This window comes from Brachyistius frenatus, unplaced genomic scaffold (assembly GCF_029030835.1).
Source record: "Brachyistius frenatus isolate BFR_SWC_R1_liver_20210118 unplaced genomic scaffold, ASM2903083v1 Contig_50, whole genome shotgun sequence".
Lineage (NCBI taxonomy): Eukaryota > Metazoa > Chordata > Actinopteri > Embiotocidae > Brachyistius > Brachyistius frenatus.
In genome coordinates this window covers 1526706-1546096 of record NW_027210649.1, presented here as the reverse complement: position 1 = coordinate 1546096, position 19391 = coordinate 1526706, and the positions used below count along the sequence as shown (strand labels likewise).

At 43.0% G+C, this 19391-nt stretch overlaps 1 protein-coding gene across 1 annotated transcript; it reads right to left on the bottom strand.

Moving 5' to 3' along the window:
* Positions 1-3224: 3224 nt before the first annotated feature.
* LOC138624291 (protein bicaudal D homolog 2) lies at positions 3225-19292 on the bottom strand. The gene is given in 11 exon segments (XM_069704333.1): positions 3225-5922; positions 7099-7459; positions 8711-8862; positions 10489-10668; positions 11301-12182; positions 13392-13901; positions 15333-15485; positions 15703-15731; positions 15734-15914; positions 17709-18044; positions 19089-19292. Coding segments are annotated over 10 exon segments (2709 nt in total). The 5' UTR covers positions 17964-18044; positions 19089-19292; the 3' UTR covers positions 3225-5916.
* Positions 19293-19391: the final 99 nt, after the last annotated feature.

Here is a 19391-nt window from a genome sequence, read left to right as displayed (position 1 = left end):
ATTTTGTCTTATAAACCTAATTAAATATTAAAAGATAAGAAATATAGACTTTTTGAAGTATCAAAAGCCAAAATGTCAACGTAGGTTACATTAAATGACATGGTATGTAACTTTTTACTTTTGTAGCTGAGTTAATGCCCTGTTGGATAAATTAATCTATGTTGTACTTCAACATATTTTATGATGTGATCATATGCTTCGTGGGTTAAAGTCATAATTTGTAAAGTGTCTTGTAACTGAAGATGTAAGATAAATGCAGTAAAGTTAAAAGAAAACTATTTGCAGCAAGCAGCAAGTAAACGCTTGTCCCGTGGATACCAAAGATGTGGAGGACCTTTGTGTGCTGGACTGGTGCGACTCGGTCTGTATGAGTCAGTCAGAGACTGTGTTGTCCGACATTATCTTCTGTGAGGAGGATTTCTGAATACCAAGATACTCTAGAGTGAGTTATAACAAAGACAAACTGCTTCACGTCAAAGCTCAAAGAGTCAAAGTTGTTAAAGTAAGAGGTGTTCAGGAGTGGGGCAACAAGGCTTGGTGGCAAATTATTGATTTAGCGTGGCGGTGACCAGAGAGGTTAAATAGCTGACAGTTCTCTGTTACTTCTGAACAGCTCTGACACAGATCACCAACTTCAAATCTAAAGACCCAACTCCATTAACCCTAGTGTGGTGTTAAGGTCTGTGGGACATGTTCACAAAGTTTACTGAAATATGAATGATGTAATAATTTTTTTTTTTTTTTTTAATTAAAACGGAGACTCATTAGCCTTGACTCATTTTCTGAGGAAAATGTAAAAGAAGAGATTTTCATGGAGTGCATACTGCGCACCTCCCAGTGGTCGAGTTAACTGAACTTGAAGACAATAAAAGTGTGGGCATTGTAGGGGAAAACATGTAAACATGGTCAAAATGACAGGAAACGGTTAGCTGTGTGTTCACTGTCTTCTTCCTTCCTGCTGGGACTTCTGCTTGTAAGTGAGTCTGTGTCTGTGTCCTTAGTCCTATCACCCGACACACAAAATCTTCTCCCAGCTTCTCTCTGAACAAAAAACAGACACACGTTTGTCTCATTATCCCCATGGGGACGACTCAATGCGTTCCCTGGCCCTTGACTCACACCCCTAACCACCAAAGCCAAATGACCTGACCTTAACCTTAAACCTAAAACTAAGTCTTGACCCTTAAAAAGCAGACGCTCAATGTTTGAGGGTCCACCAGAGCCAATGTTACAAAAACCCGAACGACACTCAAGGGTTAATATCTTGCCCCCCCCCCCCCCCCCGTCAAATGACCTGAATGAGTTCCACTGCTGACTTGAAAGGCCAAAGGGTAACCTTGACCCTTTCTCGTGTGACTGGTTGATCAAAAGACCGAGTCCCTCCAAAGCAGCAGCACCAGACGACCAGTCCCTTCCCCCCACCTTCTGCTAACTTGTTCAATCTGATCTTCAGAAAAATGTTCAACACTTCCTTGAAGACATGCTGAAAAGCCGTCACTGTCATCCCCACCTCCACCCCCAAACCAAAGACCACATGACCAACAATTATCTACTCCTCGACCCCCTGTAATTTGTCTACAAAGGCACAGCTCGTGCCGTTAATACTCCATTTCATCCTTCAGCACATTGACCTTTCAGGAGGCAATGCATAGCTCCTGTTTGCAGACTTCAGCTGCTACTCTGCTGTTGAGTCCGTCGTCACCTCCCCCATCCATATTTGGTGTGTTGCTGCTGCTTTAGACCGTGCGGTGTGTAATTTTCTCTGCTGAAGCTGTTGATTGTGACCTGCACACCTCCAGGATCCAGAGGCAGACAGGAAACAGGAGACATCAACATTTTGAAACCAGTTCACCGAGACACAAGCCTCACGACACCACTAACACACGAGTTATTCAAAGTTGTGCTTGTTAATCATCTTGATATATAAAGGCTGAACAGAACTGAAAACTAATTCCTGGCACCACAGAACCTAAACTCAACATCAACAACACAGAATGGAAGACCTAAGTGTTCAACCAACCAACAAGATCAAATGTAAAACACACAAGAAACACCGACCATCATCGCTGGATTAACTCTTTTTCAGAGGTCAGAGGAACTCTGATGTAGCTGAGGTTTGAAAACAAAATCTTGCTGTCTAAAAAAAGAGCAATTCAACATCTCAGTTTGAAAATGGTCACCACTTGGATTAAACAAGTGCATGAAGTTTAAATGTCAATCTGCGCTTTTGTACAAGTAATCTTTCTCTCATATCTCCATGATGCTGATATCTTCTGCATGTATAACAACAGCTTAACATTGCTGTATCCTGTTTATGTCTGCGCATTTAGATTCATAAATTGGAAGTCATAATTTATTTTTGCCGTGGTGGTCTTTCTAAGAACACATGCATCACAGCATTGTGTTTGCCTGAAACTGTTTTCTAAATATGCAGACATTGTGTTTGTCCTAACCTCTTACTAGGAGATCTGGATCTCAAACTTGTTCTACAGGTTGGCCTTTAGAGACAAGTTCCAACATTAAATACTGAGCTTCGAAAGTCTGCTGCAAATATGTGACTCCACGCTGGAGAAAATAATCCACAAAACCTTTCAAATCTGATGTCTCCAAATAGTTCTGGGGAACTTTCATTTTGGGCCTCAATCCTTGTTGTAAATAGATTAGAGTTTATTCTTAAAATGATTCCGAGTTAACTGGTTCGCTCTTTGCTTTTGTTTTCCTTTAATTTGTCTTATTATTTTGTTGATTTCAAATCATTCTCTTCTTCTAATAGGTTGCAGGTTTTATTAGCTTGTGGGACCTGTGACTTTATGAGATCATTCATTCGCAGAAGGAATTTTTTTATTTATTCAACAAAGCGCAAAAGAAAATTGGCACAAGTTAAATCATGTGCAGAAGCTTCCTCCCGCCCCTCCCTTCTGTGACACACTTAAAAGTTGCCTCAAAATGGGAATTGCGTTATGAGTCAACCTTCCCAGCTGAGTCAGCTCTTTATGACTTCAGACTGAGCAGAGGTTTATTTAAAATGCAGACCAGGATTGACTGTGCAGCAGGCTGTATAATTCAAATGTCACAGCGAAGAAAAAATATTTTAGAATGAGCTCGTACCACAAACCGACCACAAGAATAACCCATAAGGGGACAGCCTGCTGTGTATACCGTAACAATAAAGTGAGAGGATCTCAGGACAGAGTTTTACATGATAATTACTGGGTTTAACACACAAAACCACATCAGTATACAGTGTTGGCTTTTTTTAATTTTTTTATTCTTCATGACAAAAGTGGGTCACGGGTCAATGAAGGGTCAACTTGCATACACAAAAAGTTGAGGACCATCATGTGTGTTATGCGGAGAGTGTGCATGTCGTCTTCTAGTACAATTTACACAGAATGCAGACCACATAAATACAGTAAAAATATTATACAACAATGGAAATTAAACTATACACACATCTTCACAGAGTGAATTAAATAGATAAAAGAATCCATTTACAACCTTCTGTGTAATATGACATCATGTTAAAGCATTTTCACTTCTTGCAATAATTTGTTGCGCTTCCCTGACATCATCAGTAACTACTTAATGCTTTTGATACATTATTTTCTTCATTATCGTTATGCAGTAACTTTTAGGACAGCAGGTTTTTAAACATTTAAGTGGTGAACACTAATTTGAGGGAGAGCTAATGCAGATTTATTTCTTAGTTATTATTAATGACTTCATAAAAGGTATACTAGTTCAAAAGTGAAAATATTTTACCAAAGTGAAATGTCACCTTGTTCAGTGCTTACACTGCTCAATGAGTTTCCTCAAAAGCAATTTAATAACATACCTTAAAAAAAAAAAAAAAAAAAAAAAAAAACTACAGTGTCAAACAGGAGCCTCTATTTGGACAGTGTGGTGGAGTCTAAAAACAACATGTAGGACTAAACCAAGGCACTTAAAAAAAAAAAAAAAAAAAAAAAAGAAAAGACTCAATCAGCAGGATGTGGCTTCTTCTTGTACACAAGTCACTGATGGGACACTTGAGCCGAAAAAAATGGGGTCTGCATTTTCTTGCCTTCAGTTCTCATTTTTCAAACAACCGTTTTCAAATGTGGTGTGAAGGACGATGACGGGTCTCATCAGGTCAACTCAGCTTGAATTCAAACTCTCAGTGAGACAGATGAGGTTTTTCAGTGCCAATTCTGCAATGCAGTGCTGTCCTCAAATCACAGCCGTGGCATCAAACTACTCTTTAAGCTACTCATGTATTGGTATTAATAGATGCATGTACATATCTTTTTTTTATTTTCAGTCCAGGCGCCTGCTTGTAGTTTACTGGCCAAGCAATGTCATGTTTGTGTCACTCAAATACTTTATTTTCTAAAATGGATTTATCTTGGATCTGATTTTTGATATGCTACTACATGGAAAGTATATTGCTTTTGAAAATGATGGGGCATCAAAGGTATTTCAATTTCTTACAAGCGACAACGCCTGCCAGCACTATTAGCGTTCCAAGCTGAAAAAAAGACATGGATGCTGTAGCTACAGGAGAAGCGACTGGCTTTCTGTGGGCGATACTAGTTCATTACTTTATGCATATTTTGGTAGCACACAAAAGCATGGTGGTGGTAACATTAAATTATGAAATACATGAATGTTGTTGCTAAGCCATTCAAAAGAGTGAGAAAAAGCAGAATCTGAATGGGAAATGTTGTCACGGTAATCAAGACAAATGAGTATGGAACACGTCAGTATCAGTTTTAAGGGAGAACCAAGCCACTGGAGATATTAGGAGATGTGAGACGGTGTCTTTTAAAAACCCACATCCCAACATGATTATAAGTCAACGGGATGTTTGCACTTCTACCACTTTGCACTTTGAAATGACTTCCAAAATCTGCTGATTATGAGAAATGCCAAAGAGTTGCAATCATCCATGGGCAACTGAAAGTAAAGGTAAGTTTCAAAACCCACCCTGACTCTAAACAACAGCAGGACGTTTACAGGCACTGCCCTGATGTGGTCTGCATAGTTCGCAAAGTAAGATGCACATTATAGATTTTCCAAATCCTGAATCTGAATTCTCAAGTGTTTCACCCGAGGAGGTGATCTTATGGCTAATGTACTTCCATATGAAATGGCATGATTACTGACCTCTAGTTAAAGGGTGAGGCTGACAGGCAGAAGCCAAACAGCCAGAAATGTCACTGGATTAAAAAAAAAAAAAAAAAAAAGGGCATGGAACTGCACAACCAGTGAAAGGAGGGAATCAAGACACTAGCAAGCTCTACTACTAAAGATAGCAGTTGTGGTAATAAGGCTGCATTGTTCTATAAAACAACTACCTAGGAGAGCTATCACAGATGACCTAAGGGCGTACCAACACTAAAAGATGCCAGACTGGCCTGACCGAGGCGCCAGGCTAAAGGCAAGAATGTAACGACCTGAAGCCTTCAAAAACAGATCAAAGCCTTGATTAGAAGTCTGAGGACAGTAAATACTGGACCTGAAAACATCTCTCATTCTGGAATAAATACTGTCAACGGTTCAGCACAACAGGCAGCCTTGAAAAAGACCAGATGGAAGTTGGAACCACTTTGGACAAGACACAGTCAAGGACGTCAGAGAAATGAGCAGCACTATTTGTCTCTTCATCCTTCTCCGGGCTGCATGCAGGTTTCTCCAGTTCAAGCAGAGAAGACCGAGAGGGTGGGATGAGAGATTTTTTTGGGGGGATTTTTTTTTTTTTTTTTTTTTTTTTAATACTTTTTTCACTCCATGGTTGTGGTGGGTAGTGGGGAATGTAGCATCGTATCTGGGATGGACAGGATGTCTCAAGTCGGGAAAGGAGGAGGGAGCCGGGGAGTCAACATGGAGACAGGTCCTTATGGAGAAGAGGGGTTTTGGAGTAATGGAAGGAGTGTTTCAGCGCTACAGAGACAGGGTGAGACAGAGACAAAAGAAAACATATTTAGTTCAACGTAAAAACTTGAAAAAGTATGAGAAAAGGGTGAGGTGAAATTATAAGGATAAACAGGTAAATACAACATACAAATGATCAGCAAAGTCGGCGCAATCAGTCAAAGCAGTTCCTATTGCCAAATTAGCATTAGCTCCACATAACGTCTGTGCAAAAACACGATTGTTCCCAAATATTAATGATAGCTTATTCAATATTCTATAGCTTTAGGTATAGCCTATTTATATTTATGGCATAATGTATAAAGTATAAATTTGCTGGCTGCTTTATTTAGCCTTTTTATTAATGTTTTTATTCTATTTGATGAGTTTTAACTTTGTCTGGCGTCGCAGCACTTCGGTAAATATGCTAAACAAATAAAGTGGCATGACTTGTTAGTGCCTGCGAGATGATTTGGAGTGGGAGCTGCGGGCCCTGGGAGATGTGGCCTGAGCTTTGTTACCAGGGCTCTTATTGACATTAGTGTGCTGTTCTTCAGCGGTTCTACTTGTGGAGACGGATAACCTGCGTCTGGACTCTCTACAGATCCCGGTCATCCTGGCTTTACCAGCTGCATTGTGAACAAAAACAGATGCGGTTGTCTGGGAAGATTTCGCGTTAAGCTGTGAAGAGACCGAGTGTGGCTGAAGTGTGTTACGGCACGGAGCTGCTGCCTGCGCAGAATTAGACCGCCGAGTCAACTGTTTTCTCCTCACAGACACATCTACGGGTGGTTTTAGATCAGACTTTGGTTGACTTTCACCCCATGCTTTAGACGTGTTAGGATACACAAGCGGCGCTTTGGAAGAGGTTAGACTATCTCTAGAGGAAGAAAACAAGGAGGGCTTTAGCCTGGTGGAAGAGGCGGGTACAACACGAGTTGTGATGAAAGTGTCCTGACGCGCGGGGACCGAAGCCCTCCGGCCTGACACGCCCTTTCTGGAATCGCTGACGTCTGTTTTTACCGTCATCTCACTGTTCACAGAACTGCTGGAGTCTTTACGCGTCAGGGAATAGCTATGACTCGACTCTGTGTCGAAAACATCACTGACGCTACGACTTCTAATGAAGGTGGCATCTCGTGGGACACCCTTGCCTCTGCGAGACCGGCTGGCGTTTTCATGGCAGAGAGAGGGAGGGGTTCTTACAGGGCTTGTGTGGAGGCTTCGGGTTAAAGCTCGCAGGTGGTGAGTGGCCATAGCAGGAACGCTGCTGCCGAGAACAGGGCTCGCCCGTGGACTGCTCCTCAGCGGGGGGCGGGCCGGACTGCTTCGGGGGCTGCGAGGGGTCCGACCCGACTTGGTGGCCAGCTCTTTGGCCCGGGAGCGCCGGGGGCTGCTGTTCAAGCTGTGGGGAGACAGAGGGGCCTCCAGGTCCTCCAAGCGCTGAGTCAGAGCCAGCTTCTGCTGGATGGCCATACGCAGCAGAGAATTCAGGGTCTTCTTCTCGTCCTCTGCAGCTGCAAGCTGCCTCTGCATCTCATCCAGCTGGGTCACATACTGGTCACACCTGAGAGATGCAGACACAACGAAGAGATGCAACATGCACACGTAGGCAAGAAAAATTAAAGCAAGAGACGCACAAAACACATGCTAAACCTGACTTGTAGTGTTAGAAGCAACATTTAAACACCAGCCGCGACAGCAACTAAAGACGTCTTTCATTACGGTTTCATCCTGTGGATTTTTTTGGGGACTAATGAACTTAAAACCATAAAATAATAAACACTATCACAAATTACCAAAGAACAAATTGTTTACGCGTGTTATGTTTTACGCGTTAAAATAATTACTGTATTTACATTGATAGAAAACGGAAAAATATCAGCAAAGCCTCTGTCAAAAATATGGGTGCATAGACGAGTCATTAATTTTATGTCGAGTACTACTAATAATTTTGAGTGCAAGAATTGAGGGGTGCATGCAACAGTGGGACTACAATAAGAGTTTAAAAAAAAGCTCATTGTTGCCATATAGTGTAGAAAATGCAGTCTCTCCCGGTATCCACATGATGGCACCACTTAACCAAATGATAAGCAAAGAGCTTTCTGTAAGCTGTAATCTTTTGCCTGTTGGAACAGACAGTCGCAGTCCTTGATCACTGTCTGTTCTCCAATCCTTCTTGGGGATAATCAAGTGCCAGCTCATAACTGTCTGGAAAGGGTCTCGACGGTCTGATGCATGCGCAGGAGCCTTCTCTGGTATTTAGGTGACAAACAATAACACAAGCATTCCTGTTGTAAAATTAGTTCACTCACTCAAGCCAACACAACAACACCGCAAACAATCATTAATGTCAACTGACGGTCAGAAGAGATGAATGATTAGTTCGCGTTGTGGTCTGCAAGTGGAACTCTCGGTCTAATGTCTCAAGCGTGTCCTGCAAACATTAAACGTCTCCCTCCCTAAGGTGACCTGGCTTGATGGGACAAATCTGTCCCGGCCTCCTCCACCCGTCAAGCACAGGGCAGAGCATGTGGTTCGTAATCTTCACGCGAACCAGTGGCTTGTCCACAGGCGTAATAAGCACGGTAAGCTTATTACGCGAGCGATAGCAAAAGCCGTACCACAACAAGAGTTCCATTAATAAACACGAGCAACAACAATCAGAACTACATGAACATGTTTCAGTTCAAAGATATGCTAGAGCAATCAAAAATAAAAATAAAAAATTTACATATCTGACAGTGATGAATGTTTTTTTTTTTTTCTTTCTTTTTCTTCTTGTTTGGTTGCAAATCACATGAAAAGGAAATCATACCGGCTGGCAAACATGACTCTGAGCGAGGAGAAGGTGGCAGCGTCTTCCTTCAGCGCTTTGAGCTCATTCCGTAACTTCATCATGGTCTCCGACACCATGCTCTTCTCGGTCTCGTACTTGGTTTTCAAATTGGACAAAGCCAACTCTGCAGTCTGCAACGACCAAAAACATCATTCAGTTTCCAAAACGGGGTATAAAATACATATTACTATGCAGGATTATGATTAAAATAATACATTTGTTCATATTACAGCTTTTGAATTCCCGATTCAAGTGAAAACAACACGTCCTCTGTTCAAGCGCAATCTGTATCAGACCTGGAGAGGATCAGTGACAAGTCATTGCTCTCATAATAAAACCCACACAAAACCAATACGGAGTGTTTATCTTAAACACGCGTTATCTTGCACACAAAAATCCTGAACCCATTTTACCACGAACATACCTCATCCCTAAATATAATAATCAATTTAACAGCCTCATTTGTAAAATAATGTGATTACACCAGAGCCACCAACGGGCAGCTATCGTATTTCTGGAAATCGAACTCGAGAAGGTAAGATACTGTAAGCGAGTGCTGCCTCATCAAACAGATTACCTTAAGTGAGTGAGTGAATGAGTGAGTGAATGAGTGAGTGAGTGTATTCGTGCGAGTGTGTGTGTAGAAGGGACTGACAGCTCGGGGAATGACAGAAGCAGGTCATGCAGACCTTGAGGCGCAGCGGAGGGGGAAAGAGCGTTCATTGAGGAGTTCAACATCACAGTCTAACTCAAGGTGCAGAACTCCACGAGTTCAAGCGACCTTCTGCACAAAACACTGATTTGCAAGGTCAACCACACTGCTGCCTTATCGGAGCAATTCTATTGATTATCAAGAAGCGACCACTTGGATTGCCTTATGTCCCACCATGACCTCCATGAGAAAAAAACATAAAAACAAAAAAAAAAACATGCATGCTCACTGTACTCAAGAGTTTTTAAAACAAGATAGCAAAATTTAATTTGGATTAATATGCAAATATATGCTGAACGGTACTCTAAAATGTAATCAGATCATCTGCTCCTGTAAATAATTTGGAACTGTTTAAATCATGTTTTATTTACATTCTCAAGATACATTTACAAGAATGTATCTCGAGTGTAACAGACACGCAGACCGACTGAATGTCTAAAAAGTAACAGAGGGAAGATTCATTTACAGACTCTGTACTCTGGCAAGAATGTAAAAATGTGGGAAAGCTTGTTTTTATTGCCATAATACAAAAATATACAACACTGACCTTGGACACGAGAGCAGTAAATTTTTCAGGAACGTCTTTGACAGGTTAGGGTTGATTATAGGGCAAGATAGAAAAATAAGTGAACTCAAATCTAACCGTTTTAGTGAGTGACACTTGGAACAATTAGATTCGATAGAAAATGTTTTGCTGTTTGAGGGACCGCTCAATGAATCAGAGCAGTGATGAGAAACCTGCTGACAGAGCTTATTCCCCTTAATAAACAAATACATGAGCATTAAATGTTACATAAATCAACAACATGAAATACAACACAGGGAGGAGGGTGGGGAAGTGGAGGGAGCGCAGGGCGCTGGCATGAGTGTGCCTGTCAAGTGCCGGGTTATAATGTCTGTGCTGTTTAACAAAATGATTGGATGTTCCAGACTCACAGAGCTGCGCCTGAACTAACGCTATGCCTCACTTCTAGACAAACTGCTTCAAAAGATCAAGAGATCAAACGGGAACATCGCAGCTTAGTCCCTGCTCGCTGTGGCCGACCTGTTTGTTTGCCTTGAGGACAGTCCTGAGGGTAGCGATCTGCTCTCTCTTGGTGCTGAGAAGAGACTTGAGTTTAAGAACTTCCTCCAAGAGGCTTTCAGCGTCCCGCTCGGACTCCCCGCTGCTGCTGAACCCCGAGTAAGGCATCGCACCTCTCTGACGACAGAGGTCCACCGCCACCTGAGAAAACACAAAGACGTTATTCATGAAAGGAATTTACGTGTTCGTCTGGAAGTCAAATTTCGTACAGTTTTGAATCGATGTTTTTTTTTAAACGCAAAGTATATCACGTTTTAAACGGTCAAAACTTTAACTCAAAATTTCTTAACAGCAGTGCTGAGTTGAGTAAAGTAAATCTAGAGGAATGTAAAAGAGCAACTATTTTTGTTCGAAAATGCACATTTCACCGCATGTAAACAAATGTTCCCAGTGTTCGAGACACTGGTGCTTTGTCAAAGGATTCTGCGTAGTGGAAGCCACCACTCAACTTTGACCCCTGATAATCCGATCCATTCAAACCCCCCCCACACACACACACACACGTGTCACCAGAGATCGGACCAGGCGCTGGATTTGTGCAGACACAGGAGCTACTCAACTACATGAACAGTCTGACCAGAGAATTAGGTTCAGCAAAAAATGTGCGGCAGAGGAAAGGCTTTTACCCAGAACCAAAGCCTGGCTGAGCATTTGTCACAGTGACAAAGAATTTGCACTGGTTTACTGGTTAGTTCACAAAACAGAAAAGTAGTATCGGAGCAGCGCCCCAACAAATGTCTGACATACTGATGTGAACTGCAGTGCTGTCTTACCCGGAGGTGTTTGATCTGGCAACGGATGACTGCAACCAAGTTGCGAACATTGGAAGGGTCCCTGAAGTCCAGGGTGGGGGATCCGGGGCAAGTAGGAGAGTCTCCACTTGTTCCTGCACTGTCAACCTCTCCCATGAACTGCAGCGCTGAAGCTTTGGAACCGAACAGGTCATTGGCTCGAGGCTTCTTCTGGGCGCTGTGCGGTGAATAGACGTGATGTGGTCTTCGTGCGCTGCCTCCTCCACCACCTGCCCTGGCACCATCGCGGTAATAGTCCAGGGTGACCCGTTTGGGTGTTAGGTTGTTGCACACACAGATGTGGTGGTATAGGTTGGACAGCTCCTCAGAGAAGGCCAGCAGCTCTTCCTGGGCAACGCTCAAGTGCCCTTCAGAATCAATTGCCACTTTCCGTGTGGCTCCGATCTCCTTCTCCAGCTCGCTGATGCGCTCTTGATCTTGCTTGCTGGACTTGATGCACTGGCGGATTTTGTCAGCCAGCTCCTGGGCCTCTGCCCTCCAACGGTCCTTCTCGTGCTTGTATCTCTGCTCCAGAGTGATATAACGAGTTCCTGCCTGAGACAGTTCATCTCGAAGCTTCAGAAGCTCATCACTAGCTGAACGCATGCGCGCCTCCAGCACTTCCTTGCTTTTGGTGTCTACCTCATAGTCAAAGACGCCATTGCCACCATCTTCATTTTCTGTCTCATTGTCTCCCCGTTCACCTGCCTCCTGGCTGTGACGATGACTGCTCTGCACAGCCTCCAGCTGTTGGGTGAGAGAGCCAACCTTGTCTTCTTGCTGGCTGAGTGCCTGTTTGGACATCATCAGCTGCATCTGCAGCTCCTCCACCTTGCTAGTCAGGCCGGACTTCTCTCTCTCTGCCTGTGTACACACAAACACACGAAACGTGAAACGTTTGTAATCATCCATTTCCGTTCCAATCCAGGCAACCGAGCTAATAATGATTGTGGATTCATTTTCGTGAAATTAAAGGACACTTTCTAATAGTCTCTAACATAGATTTCTCCCCCACCACCTTTCCTCTTCATGCATATTTTATGTAACCCCACTCAGTGCCACAGCCCGAACATCTGCTGGGTAGGAGCTTTCTCACCCAACCCCCAATTTAAGTGCATCATAAATAATATATTTCCCTCAGACAAACAGGAATGACAGTTTCAGACATTCTTAATTTTCTAAAGTACCCTTTTGTTTGTGGACCTGTGAGACTGTATCAGGTGGGAGCTGACTGCATTGCTTGAAGTAAACGTTATGATATAGTAACACTCCTCCACCTTCACAAAGCGGAAGTGGCCTAGAGCAGGAAGCTCTAAAGGATGTTAACAGCTTAGTCACACAAACAAACTTGCCTGATGACGTGCCATTATTTAAAGATAGCCTGGATAGAGAAGATGTTTCTGAAATATAAACGCACTTCTGTGAAACAAACGATCTCAAAAATGTTTAAAACATTTTAAATTAATGTTTAGTTCTAATAGGAGTATAAATGGACAGGAAATATACAATACATTATCTGGATGTAGAAGTAATTTTGTACTCATCTATGACTAAACTTCCATGTGCTTTTAAAAATCCACATTTAAAAGCCCCAAGACATCACCATAAGGTAAATAATATAGTAATTACTTAATTACTTAATGACATTTTCTGTCATTTTTCTTCATCGTGCTGAAATGCTAATTCGCACCATAACTTCTAATTAATCTATTAATAACGGCAGGACTACATGTTGTTTTACAGCATCCGCAATCAGAAAATAAAACTTATCCACTTTTCCAGTAGCTTGTTTGCTGATGTTTGAAGTTGACTGCTCTACTCCTGATGGTTGCAGATTTATAGAATTTAGCGAATGTTCATAAAGGGTAACCCTTTCTAAAAGCTTTTTCCAAATCCCATAATAAAACAAACACACATACAGTCATGACATTTACTGAACAATTTAAGCTAACAAGGGAATAAAAACATTAAAAAAAAAAAAAAAATTGTATCTCCTTTTCTAAATCATATTTAACATGGCAGGAGTTTTTCACAATGATTTCAAACAGCGGTCTGTGTTTTTGTGTTGCCTACCTGCAGGAGCTGTTGTTTTAGTTTCTGACTGTCTGAAAAGTGGAGCTCACTCAGCAGGTCGGACACCAGCCCGGAGGCTGGAGCGCGCAGGAACACGTCACTGTTGCGTGGAGTGGAGTAGCGTTGGATGAGGCCATTACTTTTGGAGCCACCCAAGTGAGGAGGGTGAGCAGAACCGGGAGAAGATCCAGGACCGTTATTAATACCGCTGTCCTGGTTCTCTTCCTCACCTTCACCCTCTCGACCATGGCCCTCCTCCTGGCTATCATCCAGCTGCTCCAAGTGGAGCTCCAGGTTCCCCAGAGAATCAAAGGGGTTAAGGGTCAAGGCAGAGAGCTCTCGCCGCAGACTGTTCTTCTGCTCCCTCTCCTCCTTCAGGGCTTCCAGGGCCTCATCCAGCTGCCTCTCTGCGATCTCCCTCAGCCTCGCAGCCTCGTCCAGCTGTGCTCGCAGCTCCTCCTGCTCCTCGTTCTTGTGGGTCAGCTCCAGCTTTATTGATTCAAACTCGACCTGAAATAAGAGTCGGAGCACAACCAGAGAGCTGTTTTTAATTGGCGATTTTATGTTGGTTTATGCAACATATACGAGTGCACCTTCTAGTTTAAACATGCAAATATACCAACCACTGCAAACAATCCAAATAAAGGTAATAAAAGTGAACAAATATTTTTCTATTTTAAGTTTTTTTTTTTTTTTATGCATAAACCCTTCAAAATGTCTGTTTGGTTCTCGCTCTAAGAGACTCCTTTGGCATCTTTTATTCACCGCCTCTTTCTTTCCACAATTCTCTGATGTCAAATGCATAAAGCTTCAGCTGCTGAATGACACTCTTTGTTGAGTTGCCTTATTTAAGCCTTACATGCCCCTAATAACCAAGATAAACATTACATTACGATTAATGCTGTGACTGAAGGGACTTAAGATCACTTAGGGGGTTTCATGTAACAAATACAGCAGAGACTGTAGAGGCAACACTCTGCTTTATCTAAAAGTAAACTCACACACGTCAAGTTTACACCAACAAACCTTCGCTTGATTTAAAACCAGCCTTGGACAGTTTGTCTTGACAGAGGTGTGTAAACACATCAGGCTTATTCCGTCCTCTGAAGCAGACTCGCATAGCTACTTAATATGACAACCATTATGGATACTGAACATCCTGTATCAGGTAAGATGGAACGTTCTTGCAGAGCCTTAATTTGAGATCATAGAAATAGATGCGGGGACGAGCGGATGTGATGCGATTAGAAGGTATGCTTATATTTAGAAAATAGTTCTCGGCTAAAATTCCAGACCTAATATTCATATGATTTCTCAAAGAAATTAAAGTCCTCTAAAACTTGAAATTGGTCCTGAAATCATGAAATTGTCACACTGACACTCGGTTGCCATAGCACTACTTGAAACTATAATTAACCCTCACTGGCTGCATTGCCTGCAAAATATTTAATTGGCTTTGGTATTGGGTTCTCACAGGGAGCTGACATGCTGAGAATCCACTGACAAATGGAAAAAGCTTGTTGTAACATGAGTTATTGTCCTCAGTTGTGGGAGCAACTTCATTTTCTGTATATAACATTAATCATCCAGCCACTGCACTGTTCGGTGCTCAGCAGTGGCCAGTTTATAACGCATGTGAGGGAGATCATAAATTAATTTTGCTCTAGTGCAGGAAACATAACTGGAAAAAAAAAAAAAAGCAGTGCACTGTAACAATGGTCATATAATAAAGTCTTAACCACTTACTGTACATGTGCTTCACTATACACACAGAGTTTAAAAGCCCAAAAACAAATTTTGGGACATAAAGAGGAAAACATCAGTACAATGTTGAGATGGCATTTTCCCACTTCTATTTTCAATGTTTTTCCATTCTGGACAACCACAATTCCAAACAATGACAGCCAGTTATGTCTTTGGTAAAGTTGGATAATAACTTACCTGGTTTTCCTTGAGCACAGACACCTGTTTTTGCAGAGATATGTTCTCTTCTTCTAGCTCACCAGTGTCCTGCAATTGCCGCAGCTCACGTACTTTATATTCCTTCATTTCATCCCTCAGGTGGCCCTTCTCTGCCTCCAGACATTCACACTCCTGCGGAACACAACCCACGGGGATATCGGTGAAGCACAAAATCTAAAATTCATACTTGTCAGTTCAATGTCATGTACAGTCAGTTTTGGGAATGAGTTTACACAGATGATATATCCTCTTGTGCTTTCGGGATAATTCTTATACATTATGAAGAGATGGGGCCTGACAGTATACACTGTTACAGCAGCATACAGGTGTACGAGTGAGTACACCATACCTTCTTCAGCTGGGTAGAGATTCCCCCAACCTATCGATCTCTGCGTCAGCATTGCTCAGAGCAAGGCGTGCCTGCTTGAGCTCTGCCTGAACTTCCTCGATGCGGGTTGCCATGGCAGCCTCTTTAGTGGCAGTCTCCTGCAGTAGGCTCTCCTCCCGGCACTCTCCATCAGCAGCTGCACGCTTCTGGTTGCTCACAGAATCTGCAAACGCCTTCATACAAACAAAAAAACGATTAAAGGAAGGGCAAAACCTGCAGTATCTGACAGGCTGCAGTACGTTACCCATTGAAAATCCGTTTCCAGTGCAGAACGAAAGAGCATATAATTTCCAGGAAAAAAACAAAACATCAATATTTCAACCAAAGGAGAGGAGACAGGACGTCCCTGAAAGCCATCACCTACAAACCTAATTGTAATGAGGAAATAGCGGAAATAGGTCAGTAACCTTAGACTTTAACAGCCACTTCCATATGATTTCAGACTAAACATCTGTCTCGCTAATATGATACTATAAGCCTGAACATAACTGTGATAACGGGCACTTCTTCACAGCTTTCCATAATCATGAAGCTTGGCATATTACACATCAATGACTGCTGATGAAAGCACTATCAAATAAGGTGTTACGTGAACTGAACATGCTACTAAACCCGCTCGACTGAGCATCATGGTGTGGTTATATAACCATGCTAATTTACATCACACGAGTTCCCTCCACTTTGTTAGGACCCTGTCAAAGCCTTGGCGGGTAAATAGCCAAGAAACGAGGTTTATGCAGATTAGAACAAAATGACTGAAATTCTGTACCAGTACGGCCCTTGAAACATAAACAGCTTTGCTAGTAGTTATAAAAACATCCCAGCAGACCAATTTTACTGTTATTGCTAAATGTATGTACCTGCCTGTTCGCAGGATTTAAAATTATATATTCTCTTTCAAATTTCAGCATTGAGATGAATCAATTACAAAACCGAAAATCCGCCAACATGATGGGATTTGATTTTATGGGATTATTTTCTGACCCAAACCAGTTTTCAAAAGCCTGATCCAGCAATACTAAATACCTTCAAGGCCCATCTGGTGCATTTGTGACAAAGTTTACATCAGGAAACATTAACCCCTCATACATCAGTCATTCAGCACAAAGTCAGTGGAAACATGAGCATGAGGGTGTTATCAAAATCAGTTCAAGGTAGACAGAGAAACAGCGGCATGTTAACAGCAACCTATGGACTAATTGGATGGACATTGACCTCATCACTAAGCAGTCTTCTCTCGCTGATGCTCTCAACATCAAATGAAATGCAAGGAAACGCTGACTCGGCATGCGATCACAAGCTTACATTGAAAGTTAAATATTAGGTCACAACTGCAACACAACTGTTATTGTGGTAGCAGACACTCAATGGACGCACGTGAAGCCAAATCTATGTCACAGTTTACTGGCACATGCACGAGACAACAAAGGTATCTGTGCTGCTAGATAGACCACAAGCCAGCTTCTCGGCTATCAAAATTAAAATGAACAGCATGAGCCGGCAGATTGTGTCCTCATTGTGTAGAGGTTACATTCTGCCAACAGCACAGAAGCAGGTAATCTTACGTCACCATTATTATAGTGGTAACGCAGGTGAAACAATAAAAACTCATGGTATAACTCTTCCGTTGTTTCAGGGCAATAATATCCTGCAATATCGCAACAGAAAATAACATGTTGGCATATATTCAATATATAAACAGGCAGCCACCACTGTTGAGTTCATTTCTGCTATTGTCAACTCACAGGAATACAGCATTAAACAGTCAATAAAAAAAAATTGCATTTAATAAATGTTTGTCTTAATTAGGCATTTGTAGTTAAAAAGCAAGAATCACAAAGCAGTGGTGTGTTATTGGAAAACCGGCTTTGTAAGGGCTGGGGGGGGGGGAGGGGGGAGAGAACCTGATAGGCCTCGATGAAAAAAAAAAATCGATATAGTAGTTATAAGGCCTGAGGTGTTCCTACCTCTTTAAGCTGCTGTAGCTCCACTTTGAGGGCTTCATGCTCCTCTTCCAGCTGCCTGTGTTTCATCTTGACGGCAGCACTTTCCTCCAACACCACCAGGCCATAGCGGGCTGCCTGGTGCTTTTCCTCCGTGGCCTCTTGAAGCTCCAGAGTCAGCCGCACCACCTCAGAATTCATGTCTCTGCTCCCCATCTCTGCTTCCCCTTCTCCCCCGACTGCCGCGCCACCTTCTGGGTCTGCATCCGCCTCCAGCATCCTTGCCCGGCCTCCCACTCGTCTGCCAACGTTCTACTGGCACACCTGCCTCCTTCGCTCCTCCACTCTCATTACGCCACACTATGAAGGGAAAAACACAAAGAAAGTGGTTACATAAACTACTTGGAACAATGGCCGAGGAGGTTTTGCATAAATCATATTGGGCCACTAATTGTGGCAAACGTTAAAGATTAACTGGGTAGGAAAACACATCTCCTTAAGCTCAAAAGGCCTAATGGCCACCAGACAAATCCAAGCTGTAAATTACCCAACTGCTGCGGTTTGCAACTATGTGAAGTAGAAAGGTTGACTCTGGTTATATTAGCAAGTATAACAAACGATTTGAGTGAGCAACCAACACGTGTCTGTTCATCCTTTAGGTATGTTGTGGTACTTAAAACTCCATTTGGATTCGTAATTTCCTCACAACCAACCAGGTTGTATTTAACAAAGCCCGCATCAGCAACACTTCATCTCTCAGGATGTGCACACACACACACACACACACTCGGGACAGCCGGTTGTCCTGCACAAACAAATCCGAAGAAGCAGTATGCATTTATGTCGACCAACAGTATCGATAGGGTGGGGCAGATTCCCCCCTCCTCCCCCTCCCCTCCACGCCCCACACATGTCCTCTTGTCTGTCCGAAGATGGAAACACCAGCTGCCCCAATGATGGAGCAGGTTGAGTCATCCAGAAAGCATCTTGCCATACCATCAACTAAAGAGTTTGCGGCCTGTAATGTCCCCACCACCACCACCACCACCACCACCCCATCCGTTGCCAAAGTAAACTGGTAACCAGGAGGACGAAAACGGGGAAATACAAAATCTAAAGACGACATCGTGTCGGGACTGGAAACAGGACGCGGCACAGACAGCTAGCAACCGTAGCTTTAGACCGGTGAATATGCCCCCTCCAAACTTACAAGTAACGACGCGAATTCAGCAGCTTTGCAATTTAGACACATTTCCGCAAGAGCCTTGACGGAACAAGACGCCGTCGCCCATCGGGACTAACGGGGTTAGTTGGTTTGTTCTCCAGCGATAAACGTCAGGTCGGATCCCGTCAGACGAGCTAATTAGCCGGATAGCCGTCATTGAGCGCACACTCGGTACTCACCGTGCGGTTTTGACGCCAAAGAACGAGGCCGAGCGGGAAAGCCAAAAAAAAAAAAACAAAAAGGGGGTTTACCAGCCTCTTTCCCTCCCTCCCTTCCTTCCTTCCTTCCTTCCTTCCTCTAACCCGGTTCTCTCGTTTTCACGGCAGCTCCGAGGTTGAGTGTCAAACGCGCGCCGAAAACCGTGAAGGCACCACAACCCCCTCTAGCTTACCGACGGGGCAACGCAAGCCACGCCGACGTCCGTCTTTTATTCTCCCGTATTACGGCGGACGTGACCCGCGCTGTCTGTCCACACGTATAAA